At 39.1% G+C, this 24,759-nt stretch overlaps 1 pseudogene and 2 gene segments (V, D, J or C); 1 reads left to right on the forward strand and 2 right to left on the reverse strand.

The window, feature by feature from the left end:
• Positions 1–4,769: 4,769 nt before the first annotated feature.
• LOC110306624 lies at positions 4,770–5,264 on the reverse strand. The segment is given in 2 exon segments: positions 4,770–5,104; positions 5,206–5,264. Coding segments are annotated over 2 exon segments (381 nt in total).
• Positions 5,265–11,324: 6,060 nt separating this feature from the next.
• On the reverse strand, positions 11,325–11,789 carry LOC110306625. The segment is given in 2 exon segments: positions 11,325–11,659; positions 11,741–11,789. Coding segments are annotated over 2 exon segments (384 nt in total).
• Positions 11,790–13,587: 1,798 nt separating this feature from the next.
• Positions 13,588–16,298, forward strand: LOC110306626 (annotated as a pseudogene).
• Positions 16,299–24,759: the final 8,461 nt, after the last annotated feature.

The raw sequence follows: 24,759 nt of genomic DNA on the forward strand, positions 1-24,759 counted from the left end.
TGAGAAATGTGCACAGTGGACTCATATCTGAAAACTTGGTCTCTGGTTGGTAGTGTTGTTTGGGAAAGTTTTGAAACATCAAGGGCATGGAGACTTACTGGATTAAGTACATCACTGGGTTTGCAATTTATAGTCTCCCCAACTTCCAGCTTGCACCCTTAGACTTCTGTATCATGATTCATGGTTTTATTTTCCTTATCTTACTCCTATGTTGATGTAGCACTAAAATATTTGGTAGGCAATATTCTAGTACCTAAGAAATAACTTACAGTGCAGAAATATTGGCATATCAATCTTGTGTTACACTAATTCACTGGAGCAGAGATAAGAAGGAATTCTATAGAGGATAGAAGCTTTCACTCTCATTTTGAAGTCCAGGCTGTCCACTTGGTAATGATACTATGAAACTGACATTTACCAGACAATTCAAATGTAACTACAACTCAACTTTCATACTAATTATAGTCTTTCTTTTTTAAGATTCCCTCAAATACAGAGGTAAAGGAATCCCTCTTTTTTATTTTTTCTACCCTGACTCTGTGGTTTATATTTGAAAAGGAGAATCCATGATGGTATTGACATACTATGCATTTCATAAAGGAATGTAGTAGAACTAGGGGATAAAAAATTTCTATTGAACTTTACCTAGTGAAAACTCTCTTCCTAAGTGTCATGTGATCTGCTGGAAAAGGTCCAGAGGATAAGGAAGGATAATGATGTACTGTGAGAATACATCCCTTAGGAAAAATAAATGTACCAGTATGTAGAAAGGCACCTCAATCAGCTCTCAGTGTGAGGATCTCACACTAGTGAGAATATTTAGGTCAAATGAGAAACAAATTGTATACATGTTGCAGCTCTGAAGAGAAACTCTTTTCATCCAGAAGTGTTTCAGCTCTGTCCTAGCAAGGGGGTAAGTTTTCCCAGTGCAAGTGTAACAGCAGGGCTCTGGAAGTAAGAGGTTTCCTTAGTTAAAGTATTACAGGACTTCTTTTGCAAAAGATTTACTACAAATTCAAAATGCACAAGAGAAATTATGAAAGACAATTTCAGGGGAAATGTACAGAAGGTTCTGGCTACCTCTGCTTGGGTACAAAGCAGCAGGGAAATGAACTGAAGGCAGGGTTTATATGGAATTTCTTGGGGTTGATTCCAGAATAGCCTGGGATTGAGGGACTTTGTTATCTCACTTCAAAATACAGGGACTGGTAGAAATATATTGCAAATTCTGATTTGAGGATGGATTCAAGATAGGGTAAGAATGCTTTTCCTTTAGCCTTCTGCTCAGGATCAAATCTGTATTATTATGTTCTCTTGGTATCTTCACCCTACAAATTGGGTTTTCTAGTCATTGGGTCTTGTTTACACAGCTTATTTTCTTTGATATGAGTCCAAATGATTGCATTAACAAGAGAATTCCGTTGTGGTTTTTGTTGTTGTTGTTTTGAAATAAAATCGTCAAAATATGACCATAGATCAAAGGAATAGTCATTTTTACATCCATACAGGACATTGTGCCTTTCTAGAATATGATTATGTGCTTGGATATATATTTTTAAATGTAGAATAGAAAAGAAATTATCTTATTTAAACACATTAAAGTTATTATACAAACAAAATTAAAGAAATCTTCTCACTGGTTCCTACTGCCTCTAAGCTCAGAGGAGTTGGGTATTGAGTGCCAGACACCTATATCCCCTTACAATGACTCTTAGTGTTACATAAGACTGTATTCTCAATAACAGGATCTCTAATTATATCCCTGGAGATGAGTTAATTAACCCTGTCATTAACAGTACACTGCACATCCTGGCAAAGTAAGACAGAACTCAGGTTCTCCTGAGGTTTTCATGAATTCTGCTAGAAATTTCTTCTTGAACTTACATAAGGTGCAAGTGTACAATGGGGTGTATCATTTCACTATAATGATACACCAAATACTTTTATATTAATTGAGTTCTCCAGAGGAATAAAATTGAGACACATATTCTATATGTTTATATTCATACATGTACAATATATAACTTCAAAGTACAGGTACTGGTAGAAATATGTTGCGTATCCTTATTTGAGGATGCATTCAAGTTAGGGTAAGAGTATGTATGTATGTATATATATATATATATATATATATATATATATATATATATACATACTGTCTCAAGCTAGTCCATAATGTCTGTCTCTAGAAGAAAGGATCAATAATCCAATAGTTGTTTTATTTACCAGGCAAGATCAAGATGTCATGGCTGGTCTTCAGCACATATCTGAATAGAGAATGACTAGACTCTAATACCACCTAAGCAATAGTTCTTAAGTAGATAGATGAACTTCCCAGGGATAATGAGAGCAAGTGGGCAAAAGCAAATGTTTCCTACATCTGTGACCTTTATGGAGGCAGCAATCAGTGGTTCAGCAGCAACCAATTGGTGTGGCCCAGGAGTAAGGTGGATCTTCCCATCCCAAACAAGGTAATAAGAAAAATTATTTCTTAGGCATGCTTGTTGGTTGGGATTTTACTTAATTCAAATGTAGTTCAGTTATAATGTGAATATACAGTCTCACCAATACTACCCAAACAAAGACAACAACAACAGACAATACATAGTAGGTGAGGGGATGTCAGCCATGGTCCAACACTACAAAGAACTAGAAGGCAGTCACAGGCAACAGACAGATTCTAAGTGTAAGTGAAATAGCGAGCCCCATCCCATGAAAAAGGACACCACTTGATTATCCATTATAAACAGGTAAGCCCTAAAATCATTCACACAAATAACATTATACAGACTGACAGACTGATCTGGATTTTGTAATTACTTAACAATTGTTTTATTTTGAATATACTTGGCTCATGGGAAGTGACACTATTAGGAGAGGTTGCCTTGTTGGAATAAGTGTGGCCTTGTTAGAGGAAGTGTGTCACTGTGCAGGCAGGCTTTGAGGGCTCCTATTGCTCAAGTTTCTACAGGTGCAGAAGAGACAGATGTCTCCTAGTGGCTTTTAGATCAAGATGTATAATGCTCATCTCCTTCTAAAATACCATGTCTGTCTGAATGCTGCCATGCTTCCCTCCATTATGCTAATAGACAGAAAGTCTGAAACTTTAAGCCAGGCTCAATCAAATGTAACACTTTATAAAAGTTATCTTCATTATGGTTCATTTTTGTAGGAATAAAAACTTATCTAAGACAGAAATAAATATGTAACAGCAGTTATAGAATAAGAGGTCATGAATTTGAAATAGAACAAGGAAATATATCTGAGATGGTCTGAGGAAAAAAAAAGGAAAAGCAGTGACATATTTAATGTATGTTATAATATCAAAACATATACAATTTAAAATATTATATCAGTTGATGCATTAAGTGATAGAATGATTTTTCATGACAGGGTTTCTCTGTGTAACTTTGATGGATCTAGAATTCACTATATAGACCATGCTGATCTAAAGTTCAACAATATCTGCTTGCTTCTTTCAAAGGAGTGTGCCATCACTTCCCTGGCTGAAATTTCACTACAATAGTTAAAGTTGCCAACAAAAAGGAAAATGGAGGGAGCATGATATATAGAAATGCTCTGTATTATTTGTTAAACCTTTATGTAATCTTAAAGCTATTCCAAAATAAAACATTTGCCACAATGAAATAATTAAAAATGTGCCCTCTATACCCCAATCCCCCACTGGTGGAGTGATCACTCTGTTTATTCCAGAAAATTTTCAGTCATAAACTCTAGCATGTCTGTTTCAGCTGGGTTTATCATTATTTCTATTGATATATATATATATATATATATATATATATATATATATATATACACACACACACACACACACACATATGTATTCAATTTTCCATTCTCATCTTTATATGTGAATGTGGTATTTGAGTGTGCACGTGAGTGTGTGAGTGTGTGAGTGTGTGAGTGTATATTTGTGTAGGTTCAGAGAGTCTAGAAGAGGGCTCTTGTTTTTCTCAAGTTGAAGGTACATGTGAAGTGTTAATCATGGGCATAGACAATCAAATTCATGGCTTCTACAAGAGGTACAATCATTTTTAACTGCTGAGACCTCATCTCAGCCCTATTGATCTTTTCTCACTCTGGAATTGTTCTGCCTTCAGTTGTTTGTACTAGGTTTGGTAAGATCTGGTTTAAGGGAAGCTTAGGTGTCTATTTCCTGCTTGCTATGTGTGCCATTTCTGAAGCCTCAGAGTTTGATTATTATTATTTTTTTTTACTAAGGAATAAACAATAAAGCCTTTGTTAGAGATGTCTGGTTAACTATTTACAAAGTCGCTATTTTAATGAGAACCTTAGTTATTTTTCCTTTCCCCTCTCCTGTTATAGAGCACGATGGATCAGCCAGATCTGGGTGGGGTCGGGGTGGGGAGGTTTTCAGGACACTAGAAATAACCAAGTATGAATCTAGAATAAGGAGATGCTGACTTTGGTCTAAGAGTCCACTATCAAAAACTGAAAGCAGCACATTATAATCAGCCAGTATGATTTGTACTGGAATGGATGGGATTCATCAGCTTGACACAGAAACAGCCATTTCTTTTCTCAAATGCTGACTGGCTCAGGTACATGGAGCCAACACTAGATCATAAAAATGGTCTCCAGAGAAAGTGGGCTCATGATAAAGTGGTCTCACCTCCTCCCCCCCCCCCATCCTTATAAACAGTAGCTCCTGTCCCTGGGTTACATGTCCACTCTGCTCCCCCTGCTGGTTATGAAAGCTCCTGCAGGAAGGTTTGTGTCTAGGATCACAATGAAGACTTCTCACTGTGCCTTGTACAGTAATAGATGCCAGTGTCTTCAGCTCTTAAGTTGTTCATTTGCAGGTAGACACTGCTTTTGGAATCATCTCTTGAGATGGTGAATCTGCCTTTCACAGAATCTGAATAATATGTTTCATAATTATAAGGTTTGCTCCTAATTTGTGCTACCCATTCCAGTCCCTTCTCTGGAGACTGGCGGACCCAGTTCATCCAGGAGTCACTAAAAGTGAATCCAGAGGCAACACAGGAGAGTTTCATGGACCTCCCAGGTTGCACCAAGCCTCCTCCAGACTCATCCAGCTTCACCTCACATTCAACACCTGAAAACACAGAGAATCTTGTCAGTAAGCAGTCACAATATACAGTGTCCCTCTCATTCCCCTCCACTCACATGCAGTATCTCTTATTATCTATGAATTACCTTTTAAGAGAAAAGCAATGAATACACAGCTCAGTCCCAGGTACATGGTGAATGGTCTGTGTCACTTTTGGTCACTGAAGGGAAAGACTTGTGAGTCCAGAGTTAGGTGCCTCTCTGTCAGAGCTTTATGGTCAGGGCTGTTTTTCATGAGCAAGGCGGGGAACGTTGTTTGCATGTCTCTGTGCTATTTCAGGTCAGGGGTGGGAACCTTAGAGGTCTCAAATACTAGTACAGATGTTTGAGAAGTAATAAAAAATGAAGTGGCGTTATAGCTTCAAATTATCATTTACTGTTCTTGGCTTGAAACCCATTTGATTTTGTGGATGCCTGAATTCTGTGTTTCTTCCCAGCACTGTTTGGATAGATAAGTGGTGGGCACAGGAGAATCATATTTGAGTTATGCATGTGCTACACTAACTGTGTCTCAAAAAAGAAAACAAGTAAATAGAAAATAAAAGAAATTGTATTTAGTGTGTATATCTAGGTATATATAGCAATATGAATTTGCACCCTCACATTACTGCGCTTTGTAAATGCGAAGTCTTGTGCTGTGTTGTCAGAAATATAAAACAAGGTCATAAGGAAGATAGACAAGACAGAACTTAAATGTTATAATTTAGGGAGAGATTTAAAAGCTTCACTCAATAAGGACTGCGTACATGAGATTGAAGTAGCAAAACATAGCTGAAGCCATAGCTCAGTGTTACAGCATAACATGCATAAAGCTCAAAATTTAATCATAGAACTTCATAATGTAAATATGAATTTTATTGTATGTTAAAATTGTAAATTACTATGAAAAGTTACACTCTAGCAAAGCTAGATAACCTGAACAAAAAGAAAACATTTACTATTATATTATCTACCAAAATTAAGTCCTTAAGGTAGAAATAGTGGAAAGAGATGAATTTTAAATGAAATTGATGCTGTTCTTAAAAGAATCACCTTAATGAAAAGCCAAGGAACAGAAAGTGTCACTATTGAATCTGTCAGACTTCCAAGAAAAATCCCTTATCAATTCTTCTTAACTTGTCTCATATCATAGAAATGCCTTCTGAGTACACTAGAACATCCCATCCAAATCATAATTCAGAGTAAAAGATTCTCCTCCCCTCCCTTCTGGTCAATTCCTGTTTCCCATTTGGAGGGGACCACAGGTGGTTTACAAAGTCACTGATATTTCAAACAGTAATTTAAATTTAAATAAAACTGTTTTTCTAGCCTCTAACACGGATTTGACTTAGGGTATTTATGCCTGCCACAGGCATTTCTTATAATCTTGCATCAATATGAAGCACAAGACATTAATTTACATGAGGAGGGGGCTTCTAATCAGAAGCATGCTATAGTAGTGTTCTGAGCTAAAGGGACTTCCTTCTGAATTAAGCCCTTGAGATTATGCAGGAACACGGACATCTATGTTCGTTGTTATTCCGCCTCTTTTCCAAAAACAAATATTACATAAAAGAAGAGTGATGACCAGGAGCCCAGTGGACTCTAGGACCTGACTCTGTATCAGTGTAAGTCCATGTTCTATGAAGGCATGAGGCAGTAGGTCATGGTACTGAGTCTAAGAAGAATGGAAATTGGCACAGCCATACCCACTGCTAACAGCAAGAGTCATGAAGCCAGCACAGCTGCTTGACACAGTTCCAACAAAGATGAGTGGATTGCTACAACCAGTGTCCTTCTGTCTATAACTTTTGGGGTTTGGTCTCTTCATGTTTCCTCATTAGGGACATTCTGAACTATGATTCATTTTACATCTTTTTCAAGAAGAAGGAAGACCAAAGTGTGGGTCCTTTGATCCTTCTTATAAAGGGGAACCAAATACCCATGGGAGGAGATACAAAGAGTGAAGCAGAGACTGAAGAAAAGAAAATCCAGAGATTGCCACACCTGGGAATCCATCCCACATAGAGTCACCAAACCCAGACACTATTGTGGATGCCAAACAAGTGCTTTCTGACAGGAGCCTGATATAGATGTCTCCTGAGAGGCTCTGTCAGTGCCTGACAAACATAGAGGTGGATGCTCTCAGTCAACTATTGGATTGAACACAGGGTCCCCAATGGAGGAGCTAAAGAAGGACCCATGGAGCTGAAGGGTTTTTGCAGCCCCTTAGGAGGAACAAAAATATGAAACAACCAGTATCCCCCATAGCTCCCAGGGTCTAAAACACCAACCAAAAAGTATGCATGGAGTGACCCATGGCTCCAGCTGCATATGTAGCAGAGAATGGCTTTATTTATCAACAAGAGGAGAAGCTGTTGGCCCTGTGAATGCTCAATGTTCCTGGGTAGGGGAATGCCATGTCTAGCACATGGCAGTGGGTGGGTTGGTGAGTAGGTGGAACAGGAGGTGATGGGGGGGGTTCAGAGGGGAAACTGGGAAAGGAGATAACATTTAAAATGTAAATAAAGAAAATATCTTTTAAAAATCTAGTTAAATTTTAAAATTATATGAAAACCTGGTAGGAGATCTCTTTGAACAATGGCATTAATGGATAGATGATAAGTTTCCTTACACAGTTTATCTCTCCCTGTCTACCTTTTTCAAGTCTAGGGTCCACTTAGTTCAGGACATGTGTAAGTAAAAAGCTTTCAGGAGTTAAATGTTTTTACTGATGAAGAATAGATTTAGATTATTTGTGTATGGTTGTGTTTAAATGTATAAAGTGCAGATACATATAATAAAGTGAAAATATATGCTATAAAAAGTCAAACTATTCCTGTATATTTTTTAATGTCATGAGCATGATTAAGATGCACCTAATATTGCAGGAGAGGAACAGATGAGACAATTCCAACACATGACTTCTCACCTATCACTTGTAAGAATTGATATTATATAATGTGGACTGTCTTTGCCCAGTGCAATATCTGCAGGGCAACACACACTTGTCATTATAGAGGAACATTTCTCCCTTAAACTGGATGATCTTCATTTGGCATTTCAGCATCTGTGTTATGTTAGGTAACGTCAATAAACCTGCATGTCATATTCCAGTATGGTGGAAGACTGATTGCTATCATGGATGGTAATGTACAGAAATACTTCTCTGACCAAGCAGTGTGGATTTATATAGCCATACTCCTCTCATAATAGAATTTATTCACAAACGTTTGGGCTCTTGAGATTATGAATATACAATATGAATTTATTTTCCCAAATCAAACAAATTCAAGGATCACAAAATGTTGAGCCGTATCTGTGAAACATTGTATGAGCTTTCCTTGAGTATATGTGTACATTGGTCTTTAGCCATATTCATTTACTCTTTATGGATTATTTTGCTCTTTTCCTCAGTCAGGACCTTGTTTTTATTAATCACAAATGCCCACCAGTTTCTTCTATAACTGTGCTATACTTGATCCTCCTTACTATCAATATGGAATAATCAGAAAAGTTTGAGATCATATCAAATCAGTTTCTAAGAGATGATGGACATTACTGCTGAAGTCATACCATCATGGTTTATTTTCTTTTGTTTTCTTCAATGTTTAATCTGTTGATAGATATTTCAAGGATGATTGATGAGATTTGACCCAATTCTTCCCAATATCTCAACAAAGCTCATGCTCTTCTCTTGGGGCTTTTCAGTCTAGCTATAGCATTCATTCTTGTTGAAATTATGCTTTTGTTCTGCCTCCCAGACTCATGCTCCCAGATGTAAGACTCAGACTCAAATAATATTGACAAATACATTGGCCATACAGCTAGGCTTTATTTTGACTAGATTATAATGATCGATACTCATTTATTTTAACCTACAGTTTGTTACATGGCTGTTTACCAGTACTCAGGTACCATGTGTCTATACGTCCATCTGCTCACCCTTTCAGGATCCTATTCTGCCTCCTTATTTCCTCCAACTTTTTCTCTTCCTGATATCCCACTTCTATTTCCTGCCTAAGTCATAGGTCATAGGTATTTTAATTAACAGGCAAGGTATTTATACAATACATAAGATGATCTCTCTTCAATTATTTTAGACAAATAAAAGGTTCTTTTTTAAAAAAAAAAATATATATATATAACCTTTATAGCAATAATAAAACCTGTAAGGTATGATATACATACATAGTGTCTAGTCCATTCTATTTGACAATTTAGATAAAACTTTTATTATTAATTTTATCATGATGATTTCACAATGTTGTATCTAAACTTGAGGTCATAAAAGCAGAAGAGATGTCCCTGTCCTGCACCTAATACAGAATTTGGGAGAGCAGGCCCTATTCCTTGTTGGGTCAGAACAGTAAATGTGACCCTAATGTAAAGGTTCAGGTAAGCTGTCCCTAAAGGAATGAGAAAGGGAGAGCTGGCACCACCACTTGTCTGTAATGCTATGACGTGGGTGAAGGAGATATGGCTCCATCTTGCCTCTTACTATGCACAGCAGGTACAACAGCTGTCCATGTCACCTTCTGTAGCACTGGGAAAGGTGGGGTCTCCACCTCACCTGAGAATCTCAGTAGAGCAAGCCCTGGTTTCAGGCATTACTATTTAGCTGGCCCTGTGGGTGTGACTCCAGGAGAAGCAGCACTAACTCTTGTCCTCTCTATGTAGGTAGAGATTTCATTTCCTCTTTTTACCTCCTAAAAGTGAGCAGGAGACCTGGCTACATTGGGGTCATGAGAATAGGAGAGCTGGCAGTGTTCTTCACCTGGTGCAGCACTAGAGAAAACAGGAAGATGGCCTGATCCAACCTGACGCCCTGCCCCCATGACCTACAGCAAGTGGAAGAGCTGGAACAGCAAAGTTGTCCCTGCCCCTCATATGCACCAGTACGTGGAAGAGTAGGCCATGTACCATGCCTGGGAAAATTCCAGTAGAGCTAGCCATGGATATGGGGATTGCCGTGGGGCTGCCCTGTGGGTGTGAGTGCAAGAGAGCCATCACTAACTCTTATCTGCTCTGAGGTTCTGTGGACAAGGAAATAATACCATCTTCCCTTCACTTGTCCCTTGCCACCTATGTCCACAAGACTGATCAAACTGGCCCCGTCTCTTTCCTGATGCACCCCTAAGGAGAGCAGGCCCTAGAACACTCCTGGGCAGCATAGTAGAGCTGCCCTTATGGCATCGGTACAGATGAGCCAGCCTGAGAGCATGAGAGCAAAAGGACTGGCTCTGACCTTCACTGACTGTGTCATTGAATAGACATGCCAGGGCAGGAGTGCTTGACCCAGTGCTGCAGAAGAGCTGGCAGGTGGTACAGCTCAGATCCATCTTGGGCACAGATTCAGGACTTTGAATTGGTTCCCCCAAAAATCTTCTCTATTGATGAACTGCTGAATCACAAGAAGGTTCCTACAGATTAAAAGCTACAGGGTCTCCATGATAGGACTGTAGAGAGAATATCTTGTGCACTGTATGGACATATCACCTGTCAACTAAAATAAAAGTTGTTAGCCTATTAGCTTAGGCAGGAAATAGGAGGTTGGAGTTATGGCTGGGAGAGGAGACCTGGGATAGACTCAGGCTCAAGAGACAGTGATGGAGATAGTTGATTGAACCTGAAGAGCGGTAACTAGCTTCATGGCAGGACTTAGAATTGAATAAATGGGATAACTGATCTATGAGCTAGCAGGAAGAATCCAAAGCTTTTGACCTAGGCAATTATTCTTAAATAATTCATTCTCAAAGTCATTATTTTGAGACCTTGGGTGCAGGTGAAAAAGATCACAGTAACAGGGCTGCAATAGGATATCCCAGAGGGTCGAAGTGAAGTTCAGGTATTGATAGTATAGCAGAAGCCAGAGGCCTCTTACTTGACCAATGTGTGGATGAAAGGGCATGTTGTGGCTCACGTTCTGACAGACTACAGCTTCGACCATATTCTTTCCCGTTATTGGGGAGGAGGTTTCAAGGTTGGAGAGTGGGTGTGTGGGAGAGGGGAAGATGAGTAGAATTGGGGTGCATGATGTCAAATCCATAAAGAAACAACAAAAAAGTTTGAAAAATGACTTAGAGAGTATAACAGGAAGCCTAGCCTCTGAAACTCACAGTAAAAAGGAAACCCCAGAGGCAAGCAGGAAATGTGTACCCTCCCCAACTCCTCCTCTCTATTAGGAAGGAACAGAAATGAGATCCATCCTGAAATATTGCACAGCTCTAGGCCACGGTTGCACCACTGTGATCTCTCCAAGCACAGTAGTATGTGGCAGAATCTGCAGTGTCCACACTGGTGAGTTTAAGGAATACTTGGTTGTTGGAGATCTCCTTGGAGATTGTGAGTCGGCTCCTCAAAGATGGGTTGTAGTAGTTATCATTATTCCAAATGCTTGCCAGCCACTCTAAAGCCTTCCCTGAGGGCTTACGAAGCCAGCTCAAACCCATACCAGAAGTACTCAGTGAAATCCCAGAGAAAGTACAGGCCAGGCTGAGAGTCTGTGATGGCTGCAATATCCCAGGGCCAGACTCTTTCAGAGTAACCTGAGATAGGACATCTGTGGAATAAAATGCAGATGGTAAGGTTGAAAGAGGGTGAGGGTATGTAAGTACATCCCTTAGGGAGTCTTGGCACTCACATGCAGGGACAGGCAGCAGCAGCAGGAATGAGAATGTGAGTCTGCCCATGGCTGCACACCAGTGTTTACTCAGGCCCAGAGTTAGCTTTTCAATGTAGGGTTGGGTGGAGCCTGGTGAGATTTGCATTCCTTCATGAGATGCTGACTTGAATGGAGGTCTTAAGATCTTGAACTGAGGAAGAGCCAGTCTTTGATGAGAAGCAAAGGAGCGCTCAAGGTTTCTCACCTCTGCCCCCCTATAGAAAGTAGCAGACAGAAGAAAATTATCCTCAGAATAAAATACTGTTGACGAGTGCTCTATATGTGGTAGAGATCCTTAGAGCTCAAATGGTAGATGCTTGTCCTCTTAATTGATGCAATGTGCCTCCAACCGTGGAGACTTCCTATGTGAATCTTGTCAGTTATTATTCTTTTTCACATAAAAAGCTACAGAGTTTATAGCATCTCCATTGTACAATCATTGTTGTAATGGATAAAAGTATATATCAGCTGCTGTGTGGCTGTTATGGATTCTATAATTGCACGGAAAACAGTGATATTTGTATTAACTTTACTTATCTGTCAATTTCCTGCCTCACATATTTGTGATTTCCTTTTATTGAATAGTCTGTCTTCATTTGTATACTTCTCTCTACTCTGACACTTTAAAATCAACAGGGGAAAAATAAACTTAAGGCAGCTACATGGTTAACTGATCAGTTCACTCTGGAACTGAGCCTCTTAAAGGAGGACATAGAAGAGGAGAGGATGCTGGGAGTCACAGATCACAGGACATGGAATTTTCTCTTCACTTCCTCCAATGATGTTAAAGCACTCTTCTTTGTTGTTTTCAGTATGGATGTTTTAGAACTTAGAATGTATATGATTTCCATACCTTTGGAGAATTTACATAGTGACTTATTGGGGTGAGCATAGGTAAATAAATATCTGGAAAGAATTTTGTTTTGTTTTGTTTTGTTTTGTTTTGTTTTGTTTTGTTTTCATTGTTGTTGTTGTGGTTGTTCGAGACAGGGTTTCTCTCCGTAGCCCTGGTTGTCCTGGAACTCATTTTGTAGACCAGGCTGGCCTGGAACTCAGAAATCTGCCTGCCTCTGTCTCTCGAGTGCTGGGATTAAAGGCGAGCGCCACCAACACCCAGCTTCTGGAAAGAATTTGAAGTGAGCTGAGTTTATCAGAGAAAGCTACACCCGAAATATCAAGCATTTTTTAGTGAAGAAGTTAATCTTCATATTTTAAAATGTTTCAAATGTGAAGAAGTCAAGATGTGTCAAATCCATGAGATAATAGTTTAACACAAGGTTGTATCACTACTGGAAAGAAAAATCAAAGAAAGAGCACTGACTGCCACCTAAGGAACTGAGCCTTTAGGCTAGGATGGGCAATAAGACTTTCAGCAACACATGGATTCCTTTTTCAGGGCATTGCCAATGTTTCAATGACTTTTTTTCTATGATTAAATTGTGTGTCTTTAAATAGAAGAGTATCTGACATATATTCCAGGAAATTCAAATATCAGCATACCATCACATACGTCCTCATTAAAAATAACCATTAGAAAGGATGCACAAGAAGGAAAAGATGCTGTAGCAGATTGCACAGAGGCTAAGTTGCCAGGTTTCTATGAAGGGGCCAGAAGCAATGATTGCTGATTCCAGGGTATGAGAACAGCAGACAACAGATTCTTCTGAGAGATAACTTCAGAAATAACCAGGGACACATATGCTGCATTTAAAATGTTTTTTTCCACGGAGAGCACAAAATTGTGTAGTGACAACTTTGGAACTATTGTATCTTTTAAAAACATAGAAATATAAGAATGTGTTTTCATTTAACCTCTAGTGTGGGATATGGGGCAGCTTTCTACTGACTGCAAAAGCTATGATGTGCCTCATGCTCTAGCCAAGGTATGGTTGGTAGAAAGTTCCTCTGATTTTGTGATGTTTGGAATTCTGGGAACTTTTCAGATGTTATATACTACTAGGGCCTTGAGAAGCAGGGATGGAAATTGATAGTTGATAAGGGAAATTGATTGACTACAACTATGATGTTTTATCTTAAGTCTACAATATGATCTTTAATAAAGACAGACTTTTCCTGAATTTATCATAAGTATTTCTTTTTATCTTTTTAAAATTGTTTATTTATATTCCAAATGTAGCCCCACTTCCCAGTCCCCCTCCATGTATTCTTTACCCTAAACTCCCATTCTTTTGCCTTTAAAAGCATGATCCCCACCACTACCCTCCCACCCCTCATCCACCCATACTTCACTCAAGCCCCTGTGCATTACTTTTCTGTCAGGAAACAAGTCTCTACAGAATTAGAGCCACCCTCCCCTTTTGAGACTAGTCAAGGCAGTCCTGTGCTACATAAGTGCCTGGGGCCATGGATAAACCCACTTATGCTAATTGGTGGATAGCTTAGTCTCTGGGAACTCCCAGGCATTTATGTAAGTTGATACTGTTGATCTACCTATGGAGTTTCAATCCCTTTCAGCTTCTATCCTTTCCCTAACTCTTCTATAGTGATCCCTTATCTCAGTCCAATGGTTGGCTGTAAGTATGAGAGTCTGTCTCAGTCAGCTGCTTGGAGAACTTCTCAGAGGACAATCATGCTAGGTTCATGTCTGCAAGCACAGCATGGCACCTAATTATTATGAATTTTCCAGGTTCTGGTTATTATGAATAAGTCTGTTCTAAACTTGACTGAGCATATGTCCTTGTGGTATAGTGGAGCATCTACCTGAAGACAGTGTAGGTCTTCAGGTAGAAATACTCTTAATTTTCTGAAGAATCACCAGATTGATTTCCAGAATGGTTGTACCAATTTGCAATCTTACCAGCAATGGAAGAGTGCTCCTCCTTCTCCACTGTGAGGAGCTGCCCTTGCAATCGCCACTACAAGATGGCGCTGATATCCCGTGTTCTAACTAGTAAACAAGTAGTCTGCGCATGTGCTGGGGTATTTTTCCATGCCTGTGCCCTACCTGTCCCGTGGCATCAACTGGGCTGATGATGAGCAACCAGTCAGGGTGAAACACGTCTCCAACAGCTCTTTGTGGGTTATAAAAGGACTGAGTTTCCTGTATTCAGGGTCTCCTGATAAGTAAGCAATAAAGCTTTGCCATAGAAGGATCCTGTTGTCTGAGTGTGTTTTGCTGGCGAAACATTACAAGGACATAGTGGTGCCGAGATACCCAGGACTATATCATCACCAGGTGCCGATAGGAGACCCCTCGTTTCACTCGGGGCGGATTCAGAACTACGAGACTATACAGCTCTACAAGGTAAGGCCTTGAACTGTCTCCAGCGTTAGAAGCCTTTCTGTTCCTTTTCACAGTGCTCGTTCTTTTCTTTAGATTGCGTACAGTTTCCACAGGAGGAATTGCTAACTAGTGTCCAGACCAGGTCAGGCAAGGTTAGATAAAAGGCAAGAAGATAGCATGGGAGCCTCCCACTCTGTGGTGACCGCCTTAGGTCCTGAGGCGCATGGCTTGAAAATCTCCACCAAGACACTAGAAGGCTTTGTAAAAGAGATAGACCTATAGCACCGTGGTTTGCGTGTTCAGGGTCCTTAACTATCCCCTCTTGGGAGAAACTCAGGGGAGATTTAGTTAGGGAGCAGGAGAACAGCAAACTTAAAGCAGGAACCATACCATTGTGGAAGCTCATTATATCATGCTTAAAGTATGAGGAATGTCAACAAGTAGTTAAGGCAGGGCAGAAAATTCTGGACGAAGTTCAAGAAAGCCTATCAGAGGTAGAGCGGGGAGAGAGAGTAGGAGCAAAGAGGAAACATGATGCACCAAATAAGCATACAGGCCTTTCCACGGGTCTTGAACCCGAGGAAAAGATTATGTCGGGGAAGAATACCCAGGGAGAGATAAGAAGAAAGGAGGAGAAAAAAATAAAGAAAAAAGATCAATCAGCGTAGGTCCCTAGAAGAGGGAGCCTATACCCACCGCTAGATGAGTTTAAGGAGCTAGCTCTTAGCAGCTCAGAATCAGATGAAGAACTTAGCCCATCTGAGGAAACAGACTCGGAGGAGGAAAAAGCTTGTTATGAGAGAGAAAAGTACCAGCCAGATAAAATTCAAGCTAATCAGTCAAGAAAAAAGCCAAAAGTGGCTGGCAAAGGCCAGCTTGCTGTTCGGCCTCAAGGTCATAGTGCACCCACTGCCCTATGCGGAGCCCCTGCCCTGTGTAGTGCGTCAGCCCTGCGCAGAGAAGCAGTGCGCAGACTCGTTCATTCCAAGAGAAGAACAAAGGAAGAAGCAACAGGCATTTCCTGTCTTTGAAGGAGCCGAGGGTGGGCGCGTTCATGCTCCAGTGGAGTATATACAGATTATGGAGCTTGCTGAGTCTGTCCGTAACTATGGAGTCAGTGCCAATTTCACTGTAGCACAAGTCGAAAGGCTTGCGACCTTGGCAATGACTCCCGGGGACTGTACAATGGTGATAAAAGCTGTGGCTCTAAATATGGGAATATATCTTGAATGGAAAGCGCTGTGGCAAGATTTCTTCCAGACGCAAGCAAGGGCTAATGCTACCATGGAGTAAAAAAGGAGAAAACAGAAAAACAAAAGATAATAAAAAATATAAAGATACAAAAGATAATATAAAATATAAAGAAACAAAAGATAATATAAAATATAAAGATACAAAAGATAATATAAAATATAAAGATACAAAGGATAATATAAATTATAAAGATACAAAGGATAATATAAATTAAGTCAATTTACCCTCCTCTCGAGGACTTTGACTAAAGAGGCAGCCTTCATTAAAGGCTTAGAGATAGCTCTCAGAGTCACTGTGCCTCTTCTCTCATTCACTGGCAGTATTCCCAGAAGAAGGAGATAAGGAAGTAGACTCTGAACATGAGAGAGAGAAAATACGTTTTAGAAAAGCAGTTATCCCCTGTTTGGGATCTTTTAGCAAAAAAAGAGAAAAAATGAAAATAAGCTATTTCAGAGCTCTCCTGGAGACATAAGGAAAGTGGGAGACGTCCTAACATTCTCTCTGCCTCCTATGGAGATTTTCTTAGCTCTGGTTAAGGTATCTGTGTCCCTTTGAGACACCAAGTTATATTCTCTGTCTGTCTATTGTCTATTTTTGGTACACCAAATTGTCCATGTGTCTGTCGATTCATATTTGTTTTTGTTTGGATGATTGAATGATTGTTGTTCTGTGTTTCATGTTGAAAAATAAAACTTTATATGCTGGCTGTCCATCCTTTATCTTGTTTATAAGTTAGCTGCACTGTGGCTGGGAGCCAAGTACAGCTGAAAAAGCCTTGCCGATTGCAAAGGGAGCTCTTAAAGGGGCAGGCAGCCTTTNGCTTGTAACAGAAAGTTAGCTTAAAATTGGGAACTCAAGGTTTGAGTCTTTCTAAACAACATAAACAAACACAAGAAAACAAGTCTTTAAGGATACTTCAACATAGAGATAATCTTTGAGCCAAAACTGGGGCAGAGTGTTCAGATTGAAAAAAGTTTGCATTTGGGTTGTGTGGCACTTCTTAGAGCCTTATTACAGACCTATCCAGATGTTGTTCTAAATTAAATTTAAATTCAAAAGTTTATAAAAGATCAATTAGGCTGTGAAATTTATCAATACATTGCGATCTGACTTGCCTACTCTATATAAAGTTATAGTGTACAGAGTTTGCTTACATGTATAAGTGTCTGTTCCTTATTCCAAACAGCCATTAATTTGGTTATTGCAGAATATTGATGTTTGATCTATTACATACCATCATATAAAGTAAAATTGATAATCATTATCCCAAGATAAGTTAAAAAATTATAAATTCATGCATGCATGCATCCCATTTACTGTGTTTAAAAAATTGCAATTATATGAGAGAAAAGTATATGTAAATTGAATCACATGCTTATCCTATTTGAGCACAGATAATTAAATTGTGTGCTGAAGATGGTGTTTAAAAATGTTGAACAATCAAACTTTAAGTTGTATATTAATAGTTAATATTATATCTCAGAGCTTACAATTGCTTATGCAATTGAAAAAATACTGTTTCTTTAAGAAAAGAAAATTGTTTTTGGGCAGTTAAGAAATTGTCCTAAGTTGCCTGGAAAAGACCCCCAGGATTTGCTTTTGTGTTATAGAGGTTTACATAAAGCTTTAATTAATAAAGATTACAGATAGCTCCTGAAAAGNTACAAACTCAGGATTCTTATATTTATTTGGGTTTTAAAAGATAGTTATTTGCAGAGACAACTTAAAGACTTTCTCTAATTTCTGATTAATAAATAAATAAATTATACACAAGTGACTATAATGACTTTTCAAGCATTCTAGTTACAATCTCTCTTNAAGAGAAACAATTGAAAGGTAATTGGTCACTGTTCATGTTATATTAAAACTGACTAACAGTTCAGTATCTAAAATTTTGATGAAAATACAAGATTGTATTTTGATGCACGAGTACCCTTTTTATATTCAACCTATTGAGCACATACATCATTACCTGGCTCCAATTCAAGAGAAAAAATCCTAAGCTGAAGTTAGCCACTGGCAAGAAAGACTAAACAGATAAGTCCTAGCTGTGTATTTTGTAAATCTAAATAGTATATATGACTGGGCTGAATAGCCACCCTAAAAACAAACGTTCTGTTCTTGTTATTCAGAAACATTCATGACCTACACCTGGCATTAAGGTATCCGACTCCCACAGGCTATGTCCTGGAGAGGACACGGAATGTATATGAAGGCCTCTATCTCAAACCAGTCATTAAGTAACTAAGAAAATTAAAACTTCTTTAAAAAACAAAAACAAAAAGGGGGATAAAGGCTATGATGCCAAAGATGGCTCTATCCCTTATAATATTTACTCTTAATTTTCTAAAATTGGATAAAGCTGGGAGATCACCAGCTGAAAGGCATAGACAATGGCCTCAATTGCTCAATGAAATGGTCAAGTGGAAGAATGTCCTTGATAATAAATGATATGGCCCGGATCCTATCTTAATAAGATCCAGGGGAGCTATATGTGTTTTTCCACAGGAGGAAGATAATCCCTTTTAGATTCCAGAGAGCCTCACTCGAAGAATTCAGCTCTCAGACAATGAGTCACAAGAACAAGATCTCAAGACATCAATGGATCATACTCCTCATGCTGNAGATTCTGGTTCCTAGTATATCTGGAGAGTTTAGATGAGGAATTATGTCAACTTTCCCTCTTCCTATGCCAGTAATGCATAATGCACAAATATTTCCATGCTTTTTCACTACAGATAAAGAACTGGGACTTGCTTATTTGCCTTTAGATAAACAGATTCAGGCTTTGCAAGAAAATAGAACTTTCTTCATACAGGGAAGCCTGTGCTTTGTACTAATTTCTTCATTGCAAGAAAAGAGTCAATGCATATCCTTGTATAATCAGTCAGCACCCTGGTTAAAAAGGGCCATAGTTATAAGAGGATGGTGGCCCAGCCGAAAAGGTGGAAGTTCTGGAAATAAGCCACCTTCACAACCTAGAATGGCACCCTTTTGCAAGGAAGGGTCCATGGAAGATGTACCACTACCTTGGACAGGCTGCTAAGCTAAAAAATATACTTGGGCAGTAGAGAAATATTTTTCCTTATCCCCATATATTAGTAGAGAGTATAATGATACTTTTGCTGGATATGATTTTAGTACTATGGACCCCCTCCAAACTAATACTAACCCTTTTGATCAGTGGTTGCTTTGTGGGGTTAATGGAAGCTGTACTGATCTAGCCCCAATGGCAATGATTGGGAGAGGTTCTAGTGAGAAAGGAGAATTGACCTTTGATTGGAAAGGTACCTTGAAGACCGGTTGGTCTGATAAGCAGAGTCCAAATTCTTTTAAATGGATCACCTCCAATGTTAAATATAAAAAACAAAAAGAGGTAAATTTTACTGCCACCCCGGTATGTGTATGGCACCCGTTTTTATGGGTGGTAAGCAAAACAAGCTTAAATCAGAATCAGATAGAGATAGATTGCTCACAAGAAAAATGTTTTTATACCCTATGCTGGGATGCCAATAAATATCCTTTTGCTTTGGTTACCCGCATGCCTAGATTTGTCCCTGTTCCTGTAGATGCCCCTAATAGCTTGAGTTTGTTTCCAGAAAAAAGAAGTTTTGGTATTTCTACTATTATAGTTGGATTGGTGGTCACAGCGGCAGTTGCAGCCTCTGTCATGGCCTCGGCACTTGCTCTATCTACTAGTATTCAAACAACACAAACTATTACTGAGCTTTCTATGACGGTCACAACGGCTTTAGATAAACAAGCCACAGACAACTCACAAATACAAGGAGGGTTGTTGCTGATAAATCAGCGCATCAACTTAGTCCAAGAGCAGGTGGATATTCTTTGGCAGTTAGCTCAATTGGGTTGTGAATACAAGATGCCTGGTCTTTGTGTTACTTCTGTTCAGTTTGAAAATTCTACAAGAGCAGCAAATTTGTCAAAAACTTTGTCTCGTTATATGTTACAGAATTGGACCATGGGATTTGAGCAAACGCTTCGAGAGTTGAGAGTTGCTATTCTACAAGTGAATTCTACGCGTCTCAACCCTTTGCTGATGAAGGGCTTCTCCACCTGGATTTCCTCTGCATTTTCCTACTTTAAGGAGTGGGTGGGGGTAGGCTTGTTTACCGTGATCCTATGCAGTGGAGCATTGCTTTCGCTCTGGATGATCTGTAAACGTAAAGCCCAAACAAAAAGGGACAGGATGGCAATAACCCAAGCACTTGCAGCACTAGAACACGGTGCCTCCCCTGGTATATGGTTATCTATGCTTAAGCAATAGGTCGCTGGCCTCTCAGCTCTTGCACCCCATGAGGCTAGTCTCATTGCACGGGATAGAGTGAGTGTGCTTCAGCAGCCCAGGAGAGTTGCACGGCTAAGCACTGCAGTAGAAAGGCTCCGCAGCATAAAATGAACCTATTCTAGGGAGACATGTCATCTTGTATGAAGGTTGAGTGCCCAAGGGTCCTTCCCCCAGGAAAAACGACACAGGAGCGGACCAAGACCCCTCCGGGTGATGAGCCTGGGAGGAGGTTTTGTGTAATGCCCCTATTTTTGCACACTGGGGATTAGATCTCTATCTCCACTTTCAATATATGGATGGCCTATTGCTCTTAAATAAAAAAAAGAAAAAAGGGGGGGGGAGATGTGAGGAGCCGCCCTTGCAATCGCCATTACAAGATGGCACTGATATCCAGTGTTCTAACTAGTAAACAAGTAGTCTGTGCATGTGCTGGGGTATTTTTCCATGTCTTGTGCCCTGCCTGTCCAGTGGCATCAAATGGGCTGATAATGAGCAACCAGTCAGGGTGAAACACGTCTCCAACAGCTCTTTGTGGGTTATAAAAGGACTGAGTTTTCTGTATTCAGGGTCTCTTGATAAGTAAGCAATAAAACTTTGCCGTAGAAGGATCCTGTTGTCTGAGTGTGTTTTGCTGGCAAAACATTACAAGGACACTCCACATCCTCTCCAGAATGTGCTGTCACTTGAGTGTTATATCTGAGCCATTCTGATTCATGTAAGGTGGAATCTCAGGTTCATTTTGATTTTCATTTCCCTGATGAAGAAGTATGTTGAAAATTTTTTTATGTGCTTCTCAGTCATTTGAGATTTCTCTCCTCAGAATCCTCTGTTTAGCTCTGTATTATTGTTTTGTTGTTGTTGTTGTTGTTTTGAGACAGGGTTTCTCTGTGTAGCCCTGGCTGTCATGGAACTCACTCTGTAGACCAGGCTGGCCTGGAACTCAGAAATCTTCCTGCCTCTGTCTCCCAAGTGCTGGGGTTAAAGGTATGTGCCACCACCGCCCGGCTTCTGTATGCCATTTTTAAATTGGGTTATTTTTTTTCTAGTCTAACTTCTTAAAATATTTTTACATCTGTGTCTAAATATGTAGGAATAAATGTAGATAAAAGCATAGATCATGTTGTTAAAAAGTAAAATGTATAAATTCAATACAATAAAACATTATGTAAATTTAGATGTTAACCTCTGCCAATGAGGGATCAAGACATAAAACATTACTGTAAGGTTGAAGCAGAATAACTCAGTCATCCAGAACACTCATCCCAGCACTGGAGCAGACATGCAGCCCAACTATCAGAAGCAGGGTCTAATCTTGTGAGGTGTAAATGTCATTTATCTAGGGAAACAAAGTGAACCCCTTATGAGAAATTTTCAGGATTATCAGCAGTCATCCAAAAAAATGAAAATTTAACCAAACAACTTGTTATTAACCAGAAAATAAAATGTTCTGGAAGTCAATTTGAAAAGCAGCATGGATACACATACCTGGGACATCAAATCAGTTTGAAGAACTATCATTCCTTAATCACAATAAATAAGAGTGATGAAGGTAATCCTAGGAGGAAGTCAGAGAGCTCTGAACAGATGAAGGTACTCTCAGTACCTAGGATGCTGTAGTAACATTGTCTATATACATGTGCAACAGGCAGTTGCATGGTGTAGGTAAAAAAGTCACATCTTCTACATTTTAAGGATCCTATAAGTGCACAGGGACAGTCTAGAGTTAATTTATTTCCCCCAAATTATTAAGGAACACATAATAGGGCATGCTATTACTAATTTGACTAAAACCATTTGTTTCTAGGAAAAGATAGGCACACAGATATATGAGTGATGAAATTCTATAATGAAGAGAGGAGTATGAAAAAAAATGAAGTCTGAAGAAGGAGATGCTTCTTTAGGGAGAAATTCTACATGGAGTTTGTTTCCAATGTGGCAACACTAGCCACTAGGGCAAACAAACAACCAAAACAAAACAAAAAACAAAACAAAACAAACACAAACAAACCCAAAAAAGCCCTGCCTTTAGCATAACTGCTGACAAGACACTGTCCAACTGAGGACAAACTGGATACTGGAAAGTCAGACTTCCAACTTTGCCAGGACAAAATAGGCCAACCCTTCAGTATTCGTGCTTCATGGGAAAGTCTATTACAAACACTTAGCCTGTAGTCTGAAGATGGATACCCAAATGTTACAGGAACACACAGCCAGAGTTAACAACACACTGAAGTCACTTAAGTCTTAAGACTACAAAGTAAATTTTTGATTGCTCAGACGTTGGTTATTTGGATTTTACATGTTAAATTTAGCAATGCCAAGCATCCTGAAGGTGCTGATTGACAAAATTGTGGTGCTTGGACAATCTGGACTGACAATTCACTGCCATTGATGTATATTCGCTGCGCACCTTTGTCTATACTTATGCTTCTTACTGTGAAAGTTCTCTATACAAAAGCTAGAGCTGGGATAACAAAAAGAATGAAATTATTGAAAGTTTGGTTGTAAAAATAAAGTATTTCAGAAAATTGAGTCTTTCAGATCACTAATGAGTATTGATAATAATTTCACTCTTTCTCGTGAAAGAGTGCTATGGATCTGCCTCAGTCGGCCCCCCTCAATCTGTGGGAGAAATCAGGGTTCTGGTTACAGGCAAGCAAGATGTTGGCGAGAGGGGTGACAAACAGACACGGACACAAGGGAGTGTGTATCTGAATGTAATTTTGTCAAAGTTAGCATCAGTTTTATATAATACAGAAAACAAAGGAGTACAGTGTCACAGATGGCAAGGTACATTGAAGTTATCTGACACAAAACAGAGGAATGCCTTCAAAGGACTGGCAGGAACCAGGCAATGTTTACAGTTAAAGGAAACTTTAGCCTAGAGTCAGCTAATGACAGGGGCCAGGAGAGGATTTCACACCTGAGTCACAATTTATGCTATTCCTTTGAGCCTTGTTAAAGCTAGCACTAGAGGGTTCTTCTCTAGCAGACCTTATCATGAATAATGCAATATTGTAGTTCCCCCTAAAACCACAACCCTCCTTTTTCCTAGGCCATGGTAAATTCTTGCATATGGTTAAGCCAAGGTTCCATGAGGCTAAGTTTCCATGAAACTCGCTGCCTTACGACTACTTAGAGTTTTTCTAGGCCTATCAAATGAGTCACTACTGGAGTGGATGTAGCAAAAGAGGATTTGAGAAAAGTTATTAAAGAAGAAAACCTTCAGGAAATTTTTGAAGATGACAAGATGTAATTGAAATTGCTGGGAATTTAATGTTCAACTATAGAAACAAAGAACTTGTATGTATAGAAAGATATTATGAACATGCAAGTCTATGACAAGCCTTGGTAGCTTACTCAAATCAAAAGTAAGAAGTTTTGAAACCCTGATGTTCTTCTGTTCTTTATAGTATTGTAATAATTACAGAAATCATATTGAAAAAACAAAGGTTCAATATGGAGACACAGAAGAAGGCACCCTGGCTCAGTAAACTGCAAGCTTTTCTGAACAAACTTGCCAGAGCAGAACTCTACTGATAGACTGCTCTTGCTTAAACAAAGGGGCTAAACAATATTCTAAGAATAAAAGAAAGATACAATTGCCTTTTGCCAAATATAAATGAAAAAGAATGGAAGGATAAATTTAATAAGGGTTAAAGTTTGAAATTCTATAGAAAGTTAAGTTTCATGTAATAGGTATTAGAAAATAATTTTGATCTATTAATTTATGCCAAACTGAAACAAAATCAAATTCAAATATTAACATTCTGTCTAGCATTTCTGTTACCACAAGGCTTTATGACACCAATCTTAAGAAAGAAGATACTGAGTTTAAGAAAAATGATTTTATTTTAATGTTAATTTCAGTTCTTATGAAATTACTGTTTTGTCACTTTGTTCTTCTTTCAATATTCTTATGTAATCAACAAAGACTTTAGAAGAAAATGTATTTTGAAAAGACATGTTATCAGTGCATAAAATTTCTGAGGAAATGATTTTATGAATAAATAAAGCTTGACAGTTACAAAAGTTGTCAGAGTAGGAAAAGCCAGAGTGAGATGTGCTTCCTCTCTGCCCCATCTCTCCTGAAGTGAATGATGTCCCATGTCTGACCCTCCCTTCCTTTCACTGCTCTTGCATCCACTGTTCACCAGACCCTGCCCTCAGCCAAGGCTGGTCCCTGGAAAAACT

This window comes from Mus caroli, chromosome 12 (genome assembly GCF_900094665.2).
Source record: "Mus caroli chromosome 12, CAROLI_EIJ_v1.1, whole genome shotgun sequence".
Lineage (NCBI taxonomy): Eukaryota > Metazoa > Chordata > Mammalia > Rodentia > Muridae > Mus > Mus caroli.